This window comes from Triticum aestivum, chromosome 6B, assembly GCF_018294505.1.
Source record: "Triticum aestivum cultivar Chinese Spring chromosome 6B, IWGSC CS RefSeq v2.1, whole genome shotgun sequence".
Classification (NCBI taxonomy): Eukaryota; Viridiplantae; Streptophyta; class Magnoliopsida; order Poales; family Poaceae; genus Triticum; species Triticum aestivum.
Window position 1 is genome coordinate 728320244 of NC_057810.1, and position 14294 is coordinate 728334537.

General features: G+C 46.1%; 1 protein-coding gene across 2 annotated transcripts; it reads right to left on the reverse strand.

The window, feature by feature from the left end:
* Nucleotides 1-4707: 4707 nt before the first annotated feature.
* Nucleotides 4708-6832, reverse strand: LOC123135263 (leucine zipper putative tumor suppressor 2). 2 transcript variants are annotated; one of them, XM_044554319.1, is made up of 5 exons: nt 6477-6832; nt 6155-6367; nt 5596-5679; nt 5331-5453; nt 4708-5172 (listed from the first exon to the last, which is right to left on the reverse strand). In XM_044554319.1, exons 1-5 carry the CDS (start codon nt 6732-6734, stop codon nt 5035-5037), a joined length of 816 nt encoding a protein of 271 aa, XP_044410254.1. In that variant the 5' UTR covers nt 6735-6832; the 3' UTR covers nt 4708-5034. The 2 variants fall into 2 exon arrangements, with proteins under 2 accessions (XP_044410254.1, XP_044410255.1); XM_044554320.1 differs by having other exon boundaries at nt 4708-5169; nt 6477-6819.
* Between the last annotated feature and the right edge of the window lie 7462 nt (nt 6833-14294).

A 14294-nucleotide genomic window follows, 5' to 3' on the forward strand; every position in this document is an offset into this window, starting at 1 on the left:
GGTCACGGGCCCTCGGACATCTGCAAAAAACGTGGTATGTGTCCTCACGTTCCACCCCACATAAAGGACAAATATCAGTTTCAACTATATTTCTCTTTGCCAAATTTGCCATGGTAGCTAGAGCATTTTTCACAACCCTCCAGGCCAGTACTCGTACCTTTGGGGGAGCAGGGCACCCCCATACCGTGTCCCAGACGGCTCTGGTGCCGTCCGGTGCCCTGCTCGTGGCGCACGTAGAAGTGCGATTTTTTTCATCAAGGGCGAGCTTGTATGCGCTGCGCACGCTGAAATTTCCGCGGGAATCCGGTGCCCATGCGATTATATCCTCTAGCTGCCGTGGGGACGGTTTGATCTTCAATATCTCTTCAGCATCTAGCGACATGAAGTAAGTACGGATCAGCCCCTCGTCCCAGCGCCCCTGGTCATCCAGGAGCTCTGAAACTCGTCGGGGTCGGCAAGTTGCACGGTTGGTGATGACCCGGTAAGATGGTGGCCGTGGCAGCCATGGATCGCGCCAGATCCTGACGCTCTCACCATTGCCTATGCGCCAGACCAAGCCCTTCTTGAGAAGGTCTAGTCCATGATGGATAGCATGCCACGTTGATGACGCATTACCTGCAAAAATAGTATCCACTAGGGAACCATTAGGGTAATATTTAGCTTTTAAAACTCTCGCGCATAGCGAGTCCGGCTTTATCAGGAGGCGCCAAGCTTGTCTTGCGAGCAGGGCTTGGTTGAAGAGGCGGAAATCACGGAATCCCAACCCTCCTCTACATTTAGGTTCTATCATCTTGTCCCAAGCAATCCAATGAGCCTTCCTTTTTCCTAGCCTTTTTCCCCACCAGAAATTTCTTACAAGGTTTGTGAGGTCATCACATACTGAGAATGGCAGTTTAAAAACACCCATTATGTATGTAGGTAAGGCCTGACCAACAGATTTTATCATCATCTCCTTTCCTGCCTGAGAGAGTGAATCCCCCCAAAGCAAAATTCTCTTCATTAATCTTTCATGTAGGTTCTGGAATCTGCCCTTATGCATGCGTCCATCCGGGGTTGGGAGCCCCAAATATTTTTCTTCAAAGTCCTCACCTTGGATTTGTAATACCTGACGTACATCTTGCTTATCCTCCTCTACACAACAAGTACCAAACTTAATGGAGCATTTTTGAGGATTCACAAGTTGGCCGGTTGCACTAGCATATTTATCTATGACCTCCTTTATGTGTGTGGCCTGGTCATGGTTTGCTTTAAAAAACAGTAGTGTGTCATCCGCAAATAGGAGATGGGATATACCAGGAGTATTGGTGCACACTTTTACCGGGTCAATAATATTCATCTCCATGCCCTGTCTCAAAAGCGCAGAAAGACCATCAGCCACGAATAGAAATAAAAATGGGGATAATGGGTCACCTTGCCGAAGCCCACGCGACGGTACAAACGAATTCAAGATAGCTCCATTAAATTTCACTGAATATCTCACCGAGGTAACACATGTCATAATCCACTGTACCCATTGGTGAGCGAAGCCCATCTTTTGCATCGCTTGTCTCAAGAAACCCCAATCCACACGGTCATATGCCTTTGACAGGTCTAATTTATATGCACAATAATTTCTTCCCTGGTTCTGCTCATGTTGCATATAATGAAGACATTCAAATGCCAATAAAGCATTATCAGTAATTAGCCTCCCCGGGACAAACGCGCTCTGTTCTGGAGACACAATACCATCGAGGATAGGTCGCAGTCTATTCACCAGACACTTGGCAACAATCTTATAAATGACATTGCATAAGCTAATCGGTCAAAAATCCGTTAGCCTAATGGGTTCTTTAACTTTGGGTATAAGTACTATTACCGTATAATTGAACCCAGGAGGCATTTGACCTGTCATGAAGAACTCCTGCACTGCCTTGACAATTTCCACTTTTAACACTGCTCAGTTACGCTGAAAAAAACGAGCTGGGAATCCATCTTTACCAGGTGCCTTGAGCGGTCCAATCTGGAAAAGACTATCCGATATTTCCTTCTCCGTGAAGGGTGCACACAACTTGTCATTCATGGCTGCTGTAACTCTAGTCTCAAAAAGATTTAAGACCGGCGAGGGATCAAGTTGTTCATCTCTAGTAAATAAATTTTGGAAGTATGAGGTAACCATATTACCCATGGTTGCATGATCAGTTTGACTTACCCCTGAGTCATCAACTAGGCGCCGGACTTTGTTTTTCCTTGCTCGCCAAACCGCCTTCCGATGGAAAAAATTGGTGTTTCTATCACCATCTTTAAGCCAGTCAATACGGGAGCGCTGCAGCCACATGAGTTCCTCACGATAAAGCAGCTCATTCATATGATCCTCGACCCGCCGTATCTCCCTCCTGTCTGCATTCATCTCCATAAGTTCCTCCAACCGTGTTCTGGATTTTTCTAGTTCCCTCGTCACACTACCAAAAGCTTTTTTACTCCAAACTTGAAGCTCCGCCATGAGGGCGCTCAGCCCGCACCGAATGTCACCCAGATTGTGTTTCGCACCAGCCCTAGACCATGCTTGTTGTACACGTTCCAGAAGGCTCGATTCTCGCTCCCACATGACTTCGTACTGTTTTTGTCGGGGTTGACGGGGTTCTTCTTCCTTCTCACATTGCAGGACAAAAGGGCAGTGATCTGAACATGGACTCACTTGATGTACCACCCGAGCATCAGAAAATATGTCACGCCAACTGTTATCTGCAACCGCACGGTCTAGCCGGACCTTAACATTCCTGTTTCCCTGCCTTTTATTGTCATATGTGTAGGCCAATCCAGAGAAGCCCAGATCAATCAGCTCACATACCTCAAATACCTCCCGGAAAGCCAACATCTGCGCTTCACTTCTCCTAGTAGCAGAGAAATGTTCAAAAGACCACATGGCCTCGTTGAAGTCCCCCAAGACACACCATGGCAGATTGGATTGCGCTTTCAGGTCTTGCAGCGCAGTCCACATGAGATGCCGGTTCTCAACCCGCGGTTCACCATACACACAAGTCAGACGCCATAGAGGGGCATCATCAGACAAACGGATATAAGCATCAATATACCTCTCTTTTATTTCTTTAATTTCAACATGAATCTGATCACACCAAAAAAGCGCCAAACCACCACTAAGACCATTACTATCACACCCAGCAAAACCTCCTAAGCCTAGTCTACCACGAAGACGACGAACTTTATTTGCTTTTTGACGCGTTTCACACAAGAACACCAACTTGGCATTGGCTGATTTGACCAAGCCAACCAAATCTCGAACTGTCGGGTCATTGGCCACCCCCCGACAGTTCCAAGCCAAGCAATTCATTGCTCCTGACGGGGCACATCACGTGTCCCCGTCAGTTTACCTGCGGCCCCTGGGCTGGTTGCCTCAATTTGCATGCCCTCCTCTATTCCATCTCCCATGTCGGCATCCTGCGTCGACCTCTCCGTACTGTCCAGCTTCTGTTTCTTTGGCGTTCCTGTACCTTGCTGCACCTCCTGCTCAGTCTGCCTGACAAAGGGAATAAGAGCTAAACTTTCATCAGTCCTTGAAGTACCAAAGGTTTGCTGTGCACCTGCAACTCTCTTTCCCAGTGCAGAATTTCCCTCCTCTGAATCCTCCATGTTGGCCTCCGTGGCATCTGTCTCCAGCGTCTTGAACATGGGTAGCATATCAGAACTCTTCGGATCAGTCAGGCAGCGACCCTCGGGGTCCTTGGTGAAGCTGGGACTAGCCCCCATACTCTGCTGGTTTATCACATTCTGGTTTTAGCATCATGGATATTTTTGAAACTCTCTTCCTCGGCTTAGCACACCATCCAGTCAATCTCGACAATACTCATCGAATAAAATATTTATCAATCGGAAGGATCAACGTGAACTCGTCAAGGTGGTATATCAACAGAAAGAAAAGTTGTATCATCCTTTTCGTTTCAACCATCAACTGAGCAAATTTGAAAATCTATTTACGAATCAGAAAAATTATCAATCATTGAATATAGCTCAATCTATCTTTTCTTTGAAATGGAGCAAAGAATTGGTCATTTTTCTGATTTTCGCCCTCTAATCTCTTGCTCAAAGAATATAACCGACATGTGCACCGTTGCGCAAAGGAGAGAGAGAGAGAGAAAGGCCACCGAAATAACTACCGATGCCCGGACTCGTTTGGGTTTCCTTCCACAGCTACCTCCACACGAAAATTGTTTATTTACCCGTCTCTGTATCCTCGTGCCAGTTTATACTGCCTTATATTCATTCCAGTCTATTGGATTTGGATTGGGGCACCATGGAGCAAAGGAATGGAACAAGCAAGATAAGCATCAGTACAAAATTTAAAACCATGTGGGGACTTTTTATCTTCAAGCTACCTTATGTTTATGTACGCAGGCCATTGTAGAATACCATCCTGCCATTTTAATTTTGTTGAAATCATTCAGAGATATGCTTTCTCAACATAGAAACAGCAGATAGTATACTGGTGTCTCTACAATCTTGTTGCCCATGCACCATCCATTTTCCGCAGTTTCATTGCGAAAGAATGGCATCGCATAGAAATGTCAATCCACCTCGGAGCCTCGGAGAAAAGAAAGTAAAGCGGATGCATACATACCATGAGAAGCTGTCACTAACAATCTGATGCGGAAAACAAACGCGGCATCGAGAGTCGCCGAGGGAACACAGAAATGATATGGAAACACGACGAAGTGACCACGATACGGGTTGATTAGCGCTACCATAACAGTCTCTTACATGCTCATCACAGACACGAAACCACTAAGATAATAACACTCCTAATTTTTTTTTCTCATCAAAGGATCATGATAGACACAGGCAGCTTACTACCAAGAGGAGGAAGAAGAAAATGGAAAATGCAGGCTACATGACCGAGGTTCTACCGACAAGAACCAACCAAATTAACCCAGCGAGTTAGTCAGATGAGGCAAGCAGCCCAGATGCATAAGGGTGGATGGATTGTTCAGTTCGCTTCAGTTCAAGCCATCCAGAAGAGAATGTCGGGACGGCCGGCTGGGTTCACTTCTTGTGCACCCTGCAGTCTGGAGAGTTTGGCTGCAAGGGGGACAGCGGCTGCCTCGACGCGTCTGTGCTGTTGAAATCGATGGCCAGGCCGACCGGGCTCGTGTCCTTCAGGCTCGACGACTTGCGCTTCTGCTGCAACACGAAGGACGATATTGTTAATGTAGTCAAGGTAAATAGACTGACAGTAGGGCAGCAATTCACGGTTTCGACCAACAGTTGTACTGCCTGTGGTGTGTGTGTACTAAATTAAATTAAATCCGTAAACACTTGAGCTTGGTAGGTGCTTTTACCTTGGTGGAATTACTGGCGGAGTGCTCTCTTTCGGACCGATGCTTCTGCTCCTTCTCCAGCAAGCACAGCAGCCTCTTGTTCGCCTCGTCCAGAGCTCTGTTCTCCTCGAATAGCAGCTTAACCTTGAATGAAACACGCGAGAAATTTCTGACTGTCAGAGCTACGTTAGTGTTGCATGAACCAATGTTCACTGAGAAGGTGATAAGTTGCAGGTACAGAACATTTTTAGGTGTTGCAAGTACAAGAGTGAGATGGCAACGTTACCTCCTCCTCTGCTTTGTTTAGATTGGTCCTCAGTATCTCCTTGTCTCTCTGCAGGGCTTCCACTTCCTTGTTCAGTGCAGTAACCTGCGCATGATCGATAATACCAAATCATCTGATTGATGGTGGTGGATTGGAGCTCTACAGTTGAGTTGGCAGACCAAAACTAAGCCATGTACAGTACTGTAACAAAATCAGTGAAACTGAATATGCATCATCAACTGATTAAAAGCCGTGGATAATATATATATGATTCATCAACTGATATGGGCAGCTAGCTAACCAAGTTTCCCAATGGGAAGAACTCACAAGAGCAGACATAGAAATGGATACTTCAAACTAGATTGCAGGCTGGATGTGTGGTTTCAGGGACTTGATTGCATCAAATCAGGATCAATATCAAGTAGAAACTAGTAGATTAGCTCCTCCATATGCTGGATTCAGGGGAAAGATTGGAACAATAGTGGCTCCTGTTGTATCTGTGCAGTGCAGATGATGAAATGTGCGCAAGTTATCTGAAAGATATGCAGGTTATGTGACAGCGAGGAAAGGGGTTACTGACGTCGGGGGCGTCCCGGAGGCGCTTGCGTAGGTCGTCGCTCTCCCTGGCGAGCTCGTCGCAGGACTCCATGGCGCGCTCGAGGTCGCGCTCGTAGAGGCCGCACTCCTTCTCGAGCCTGGCGGCGTGGGCGGCGAGCTGGTCGCGCGCGGCCGCCACCGCCTCCTTCTCCTCCACGCACCGCCGGATCCCCTCCGCGTTCATCACCGACTCGTTCTGCACGCACGCACGCGGGCCGTCCCGATCCGTCAGGCAGGCATTCCGTCGAACATCTTGAGTGCGCCGCAGCGGAATGGAGGGGGGAAGGGGGAAAGGGAGGACGGACCTTGAGGAGGTCGATGCGGCGGGCGGCGGCGTGGAGGTCCTCCTCGAGCGCGAAGACGCGGTCCTGGAGGCGGCGGCGCAGGTCCTCGTAGGCGGCGAGCTTGGCGCGGAGCGAGCGGTCCGGCACGGGGAGGCCGAGCGAGGCCTCGATGGAGTCGCGCACGTACTCCTCCGCGCCGCCGGGGAGCGCGGGCCCGGCGGGGGCAGGTGGGGGAGGACGGGGAGGAGGGGACGCGTCCTTGCCTTCTGCCGGCGCCATGGACGGATCGATCGGTCGGTCGGTCGCCGCCGGTGGGTTCGCCGCCGGCGAGGTGGGGAGGTGGGGGGTGGGGGTGGGGTGGGATTTGGAATTTGAAATCCTGCGGAACGAACGGGAAGGGGTGAGAGGAAACCGGCCTGCTAAGTAACCGTTGGCGGGCCACCGGGCCGCTCGCTTGCGTGGGCCCGCTTCCCTGGCCCGTCGCGGCCCGTTCTCGGCCTTTCCTCAGCTTCCTTATCGCCAGCTTCGATTCAAAAAATATATATTCTGAGGAGTAGTATTATATAGAGAGTTCTTTATCGTTTGTCGATCCTCGTGTTTAAGAGAATTTCTTTGTTAAACTCGGCTGTCATAAATCTTGTCCTAACTTGTGAGATTCGAAACCATATAATTTCAACTACAAAAAAGAACCCATTTAGGAGTAAGAAGAATATACCCATCACATAATAAAATCTTTTCCATATGGATATTTTCTTAATTCTTTTCAAAAGTGTTTCAATGAGTCTCCATAGTTACTAAGTTGCCACAAAATGGGTCCGCCTTGGCAGCCAGTGGATGGGTCGGTTCTTTATCGGCCACGTGTGTTGTCCCCCCTCTCCTCCCCCCGCAGTCCATACGCGCCGGCGCTGGTTCATTTTACAATGAGAATCGGTATATGTCTGACGTGCGGTCGAAGACCGAACGAAGGTCCGAAGCGTCTGACGGCTGTGCTTGTGGGGGCTCGGGGTATTCACATGGAATGCTTCTAGTACAACACCATGATCCATGGAAATCATATGAACAAGTGGAGGTAAGAGATCATATGAAATTCAAAATCTTTCCAAGTCGGGGGGGGGGGGGGGGGCATCAGCCCCCTATGCATAGCTCTATCTCTGGATGGAAACTCCCAGGGGGCTAGCACAAAATATCAATGAGGGCCTCTTATATGCAAAAACAAATATAGAAACACCTTTTTCGCATGTCAACTAAAGATAAACGCCAGACATAAAAGGTAAATTGTTGATTATTATGGCGTCCACTAAGCATAAAACCTATGAAGACTTTTTTCTCAATGCAAAATCATTTAATCTAGATTGTGATATTGCTAATTTCATGGGATTTTTTAGTATTTTTAATATGGAAAAGATTATTCAAGCTGGAGCTATCATTACACTCACAAGTATAGTAAATAAAATCCGATAAGCAAACGTGATGTGTAAAATAAAGCAAATTTTCTAATATTTTTTTGCGGGGAGTATTTATAATAAATTTGAACATCTACTACTACACATAAGACATTTTCTCATTTCATTTGATAATGAGAAAAGACGTGAGATTAGTGCACTAGGATTATAAAAGAATCTAGACGTCTCTACAATGCGCACGTTCATACAGCTATGCTCAAGTCACTTCGATGCTCACGTTCATACTGCCTTCCTTTGTTCTGGGCTTAAAAATATTGCCGGACACGGCTGATGATGACACACAAGAATAAGGGATCTATCGTAGCCTTTTCGATACTAAGAGTGCCAGACCCAGCGAGGAGCAAAAGGAATTGGCAAGTACTCCCTCTGTAAACTAATATAAGAGCATTTAGATCACTACTTTAGTATTCTAAACGCTCTTATATTAGTTTACGGAGGGAGTACTTTTCAACAAGGTTTCATTGCAAAAAATTTAGCCCAACAAGGAGCATATTTAAATAGTTGGAGGCAACGGGGAAGAAGAAAACTCTGACCAAGAGCCTACCGGCCACAGCAAACCCTTCCACGCGAGACGCACGGCCATTACATCAATCACCATATGCAGTATACATCCCGTGTAGGTTAGTCTCTCCATCCACTATTGTAATCCCGTGCGAGTAGGGGCTTCTTACACCTATTGTGGCTTGAAGCTGGTTACATTGTGTGTCTTGCCCTTGGCCCCTCGCGGTTCATTTGAAGTCATTCAACGGGTTTTCGTGTCGCCTACTCACCCTACTCACTTTGAATTTTGCTTCAACAATGTCCATCTTCACTCAATATATTGGAACTCCTTGTCTACACTGGAGTGTTGGCATCAACAACATTGTCAAGAAGAAAAATACCTATCAACATCAGCGTATCGGCTTAAGTTTGCTGGTGTGTCGGTCCTTCATCCATGAGGCAAAAGTTGAGTCAGCGTGTAAGATGTTTACCGGGTTGCTATCAGGGGATGACCCCATGAAGGCATGTGTAGGCTATGCTTAACATAGTTTCAAACAAAAAAGTAAAAGCATAGTTTGAAATTAACCAATGAACACCTTGCATGTGGTCTTTTTGTTTGGGAGGTTGGGGCATTGTGTCGAGTTGGCTCTCCATCCCCACAAATACTTTAAGCTTGAGGATTATTGTGGAGCATATGAACATATAAACCCTAGATGTGTCGTGAGATACCATCATGCATGTATTATGGAACATGTGGAAGGAGCAAGACACACACAATTTTCAGGGCTTCTTCCTTGTCGTTCTAGATGTTCTTTTTCTTGCCAGAGAGGACATGGCTCAGAAAGCAGTCGGCGGTTTCTTTTTTGGCTATTGCAAATAATCTTTCATATATACCGCCTTTTGGTTTTCCCCAACTTAGTAAGATACTAAGATGTGCCTTTCTGATAATAGCTGACCAATTCCAAAACTGACAACAATTGGTAGTTCGAAACATTGCTTAGTAACTTTGACACCTTTTCCAGCGCTGCCACCATGAACAAACCGGCTCGCTTCCTGGTGTTGACACCAGATTTTGGCACGGTCAATAACTTATTTAATATGGCCTCAAATGAAGAAGTGATCTTCATGAAAGAGTTCCGTATCGTTGATATGAACATCTTTGAAGTTTGGGTCATCGCCGTCCGATTTCATCTCGAAGGCCGAAACTATACTCAAAGTACTAAGATCTTATATTCAGAGTACAGTTTGGCCGATTAATCCCCCAAGACGACCTCAAATGGAAAAATGGTCTATATGGATTGTCTTCGTCTCGTCGAAACGATCGATTTTGATATAAAAATTATCCAAATCCGAGTTCGTATGCAAAAGTTAGAGCAATCAGAGTGCAGCCCTGTCACGAGGCGAAATATGGCGCGCCCCACCAGACGCTATGTCTGATTGGTAGCGCGAGTAAACAGATCTTTTGCGTGAGCTATTTGACCCTCAAGATGACCTCTGATCAAAAAACGTTCAACATGAAAGTTGTTCGTATCATCGAAACGGTCAAGATTGCTTTTGGACTCGTTTTCATCCGAGATCGTTTACCACCACAAAAAAGATGCAGTCAGTTTAAACCGATCAGTGTTGGAAAGTTCGGATAAGACCAATCCAAATTTGACTAGGGTTTTGGACGTGAATCCAAGCCTTTTCCTTGCACGTAGGGCTGGGCATATAACCCGAAAACCGATGTCCCAAACCGAACTAACCGGCACCGGAGCCGAATTCACCGAAACCGAGAACCTCGGTTGTACGTTCGGTTTGCATTAGATGAAAACCGAACTTAGTCCGGTGTATTCGGTTTTAGCCCTCGGATACCCGAATAGACCGAGAACCGAGTAAATACAAAGGTCCTGCCTGTTGCAACTCAAGTGCTTTTTGCACGAGTCCCACGTCGCATCGGAAAGAGGTGAACATGAGTAGAGTACCTGACACAGTGAGCCACCATCGCTATAAATTTTGTGTAACAAAGTAGTACACTTCTCTCGGTATAGTAGTAGTAAAGGAGTAGCCACCAAAAATTTTACGGAGTAATGTTTTGCTTCGGGATAATCAATAATCAATAGGAGGGAGTAACCCATGGACGCTAGCCATTTTTTTTGAGAGCATGGACGCTAGCCTTTGCTACTACTAGTAGCTAGTACGCAGAGCTACAAGCACTGTACACCAGAATAAAGTATGGAGGTTCAGGTTCCTGCTCCTAGTACGGGTACTGTACATTCAGAATGGAGACATCGATTACGTATGCTATTTAATATATCTCGGTGGCGTTCGGTAGAACCGACGACCGAACCGAAATTTCGGTGCAACTAATCTTCGGTTAGCTTATTTTGTACTGACCGATCGGTCAGAGTTTTGGCAAAACCGAAGTTTAAAATAGACCGAGGAACCGATCCGAACGGTTCGGGTAAACCGAACGCCCAGCCCTACTTGCACGGGAAGTCCAGCCGCCTCTTATATACCTAAGGGGCGACGGCCGATTGAACAACACACAATCGAACAAATCAATCTACTACTTTTTCGTGTTCATCTACTTTTTGTCTCTCCCTTGTATCTTTCTTCTCGTTCTTCGCTAGTTCTTCATGCTAGAGGGCTGCGGATCCACGAGGCTCTAGGGGCGAGCGAATCGACCTGGAGCAGTCCATAGCCGCCGCGAGCCCTGACGGGGTCCCTCCCGGGCAAGCGGGGCTTTGGGTCTACAAAAGCGCCCGCCGACTGTCTTGCGTATCGCGCTGTCGGTCGGGTCTCCTTCGATGTGAGCGGTGGTGCATCACCCCCGGTGTCGAGGGTACACGGTGACGTGTTCGTGTGTCAACACCTGGTACCCTGCATGCATGTGCACAATCATCGTCCTAAGATAATACCATCTGGTCATTTGGTGACTTGTTACGTCAGTTGTGCTATGTGACTGGACATGCATGCCAATAATGTTACACGTGCAGCTTGTTAGTATTTTTGCTGAACCTTTTGTTTAGATTGACTAACGATTATGGTCGTACATGTACACATGCTCGGCTCGGCTCGGCTGTAGACGCGGTTTGGTAGCGCTCTTCGAATAGCTGTCTAGTCTTTGCTACCTTTCTTCTCCTTTTGTAGCTTTCCGGTTTTGTCATCTTTTATTTCGTTGTGTAATGCAAGTGGAGTACCAATAATTGCAAGATTTAGTAGTAGACAAAGTGGTTAGTAGCTTTAGTCACATTTTCATGCATGGTTGTTGCATGTGCATGCATGATTGTTCACAAGACTCGGCCAAAGGAGAGTGTAATCACAGCGGCCTATTGGCTATATATACACACGCACACCAAGCTTTGATGGTACCAACTACCAAGACCAAGAGCTGTGACCAACTGAAGGATCAAGCAAACATTCGTCACAATGGCGCCAATGAACCCGAGCAACCAGCATGCCTCCACGGCGGTGCCTCTCCGGGCCGCCATGAATCCCATGCTGCTAGCGTTGGCATGCACGGGTTCTAGGAAGGAGCTGGAAGAAGCGTGTCTCAGGGAGCCGTCGCTCCTTGAGGGGGTCACCGTTGAGGGGGACACCGCACTCCATGCGGTGGCCTCCTACGGTGACAGCACCAACTTCTTGAGGAGCGCCGACTTCATCTTCGGCATGGCCAAAGACCTCCTATTTGTGCGGAACAACAATAGAGACACGCCTCTGCACTGCGCCGCACGGGCCGGGAGCCCCCATATGATCTATCGCCTCATAGGCTTTGCTAAATGTGTTGGCAGAGGCAAGGAATTGCTTGAGATGGAAAATAAGCTTGGTGAGACGGCTCTGCACGAGGCTGTCCGCATCCGGAGCAATGGCATAGTCACGCAGCTCATGGAGGAGGACCCAGAATTGGCCAGCGTACCCAGAGACGGTGCTTCGCCTCTGTACCTTGCCATCCTGTTTGCAGATAAGATCATTGCGGAGACGCTGCGTGCAAAGAGCGCCCCCGGGATACTTTCTTACCATGGTCCAAATGGCCAAAATGCACTTCATGCTGCAGTTCTCCAAGGCCAAGGTACGTACTACATGCTTCTTCGACGTACTACATGTATGGGTGTCAAGTTATAGAGAGGACGGGCTCCTTGGAGCCCCCCCTTTTTTTGAAAAAAAAAAGTGAATCTCTTTACATATTCATTAAGGATCTGTAAACTTTCATTCAAAAATATGTTGATTTGTACGCTACACGCAAAAAATCAGCCCATATTGATTACATATTTGTCTTTTCTGTATACCACGTATAACAGTATACTATTATAAAAATTTGGAGGTATGTAGTACATATGTACTATATGAGTAAGTGTATGCATAATTGTTTTTCTTTTTTTTCGCAGTTTATTTATATACTACTCCCTTCGTCCCATAATGTAAGACATTATTTGACACTAGGGACGGAGGGAGTATATTTGAATACAGGCTCCATGGAGTCCATCCTCCATTAGCCTTTTTCCATACATGCATTCGCTAGTCATCGATCTATGTGTGCATATATACTCAATTTTTGTACATCGACTTTACATAACATAATTCTTACTTTCGAAAATCAACTCCAGGTATAAATGCCCATACATACCTTCGAAATTTATAATAGAAAGTACTAGTGATCTAAACGCTCTTATATTTCTTTACAGAGAGAATAGTTCTACAATTTATGGACTCGGATATATCTAGCTGACGTTTGATCTGAGAGTTTTTTCTTTTCTTTTGGGAAATACCTGAGAGGGGGGTGAAACACCTAAAAGTATAGCTCAATTTGCCATGGCAAAAATCATCAATGGTCATACTATGACGTGTCAAAACTATGACAAAAATTGTCATAGTTTCTATATATTGACATGGAAAACCTGTGAGATGTCAAAGTATGAGATGCCAAAACCTTTGATTTGAGATAGTGGGTCTTTGTATTCTTTGATGTTCCATGTTGTGTTCCATGAACCACATTTTTCATCAAGAAATACAACATATTAACATATACTGAGTTGATACCAAGTACATCCTACCTCAACAACAATACAAATATGAAGAGCTAGCCAAGATATGGAGAACTCGCGTAGCCAAATTACTACAGAACAAAAATCAATGGACAAAATATTCAATTTGTGCATCAGCCAGTTCACCAAAAACTCCAAACCAAAGTAGAGGGGCGTGCAATATAATGCAACACACCATCCCAAATGTCATGCCAAAAATGTTGGCATAATGGATTAGCTCTTGATATTAAGGTGTACCATGTCTGCCAGGACCACCACTAAAAAAGGAATCGGTGTCATCCTGTTCCTTTTTCAGACTTTCTTACAAATTTGACATCGGTGTCCTCAACAACATACTATAATACAAGTGTTAAACTTAGTTTCCCTATGTATGCCGTCAGAACTTCCGGGACATAATCTCATTTTAGATCACATTTTTATTGTTTGATCATTTATTTCCTAATCTGGTTTTGCCTTCTCGACTTGCTGCTTAGTTTGATATAATGAACCCATTTTGCAGTGATGACGAAAATGTTGTTGAACTGGAAGAAAGACCTAACGAAGGAAGCAGACCAAAAAGGAAGCACGCCTCTCCACATTGCTGCTTCACTTCTGGCGGTTGGTGGTGGATTTCGCTGTACCTTGAACCGTGCATTACCATGGGTTTTCATTAAGTGGCGTTTAGGTATCCCTATAAAACCCTTGGTGCAGGCTGACCCATATCAGCTGTATCAACCAGACATTGAAGGGTTATTTCCGATACACATTGCTGCCACATCAGGTCCGTATTCGACCATCATGACTATGATTACTAAGTATCCTGAAATCGCTGGCCTACGCGATTCAAATGGAAGAACATTCATTCATGTTGCTGTTGAATGGGAAAGAAACGA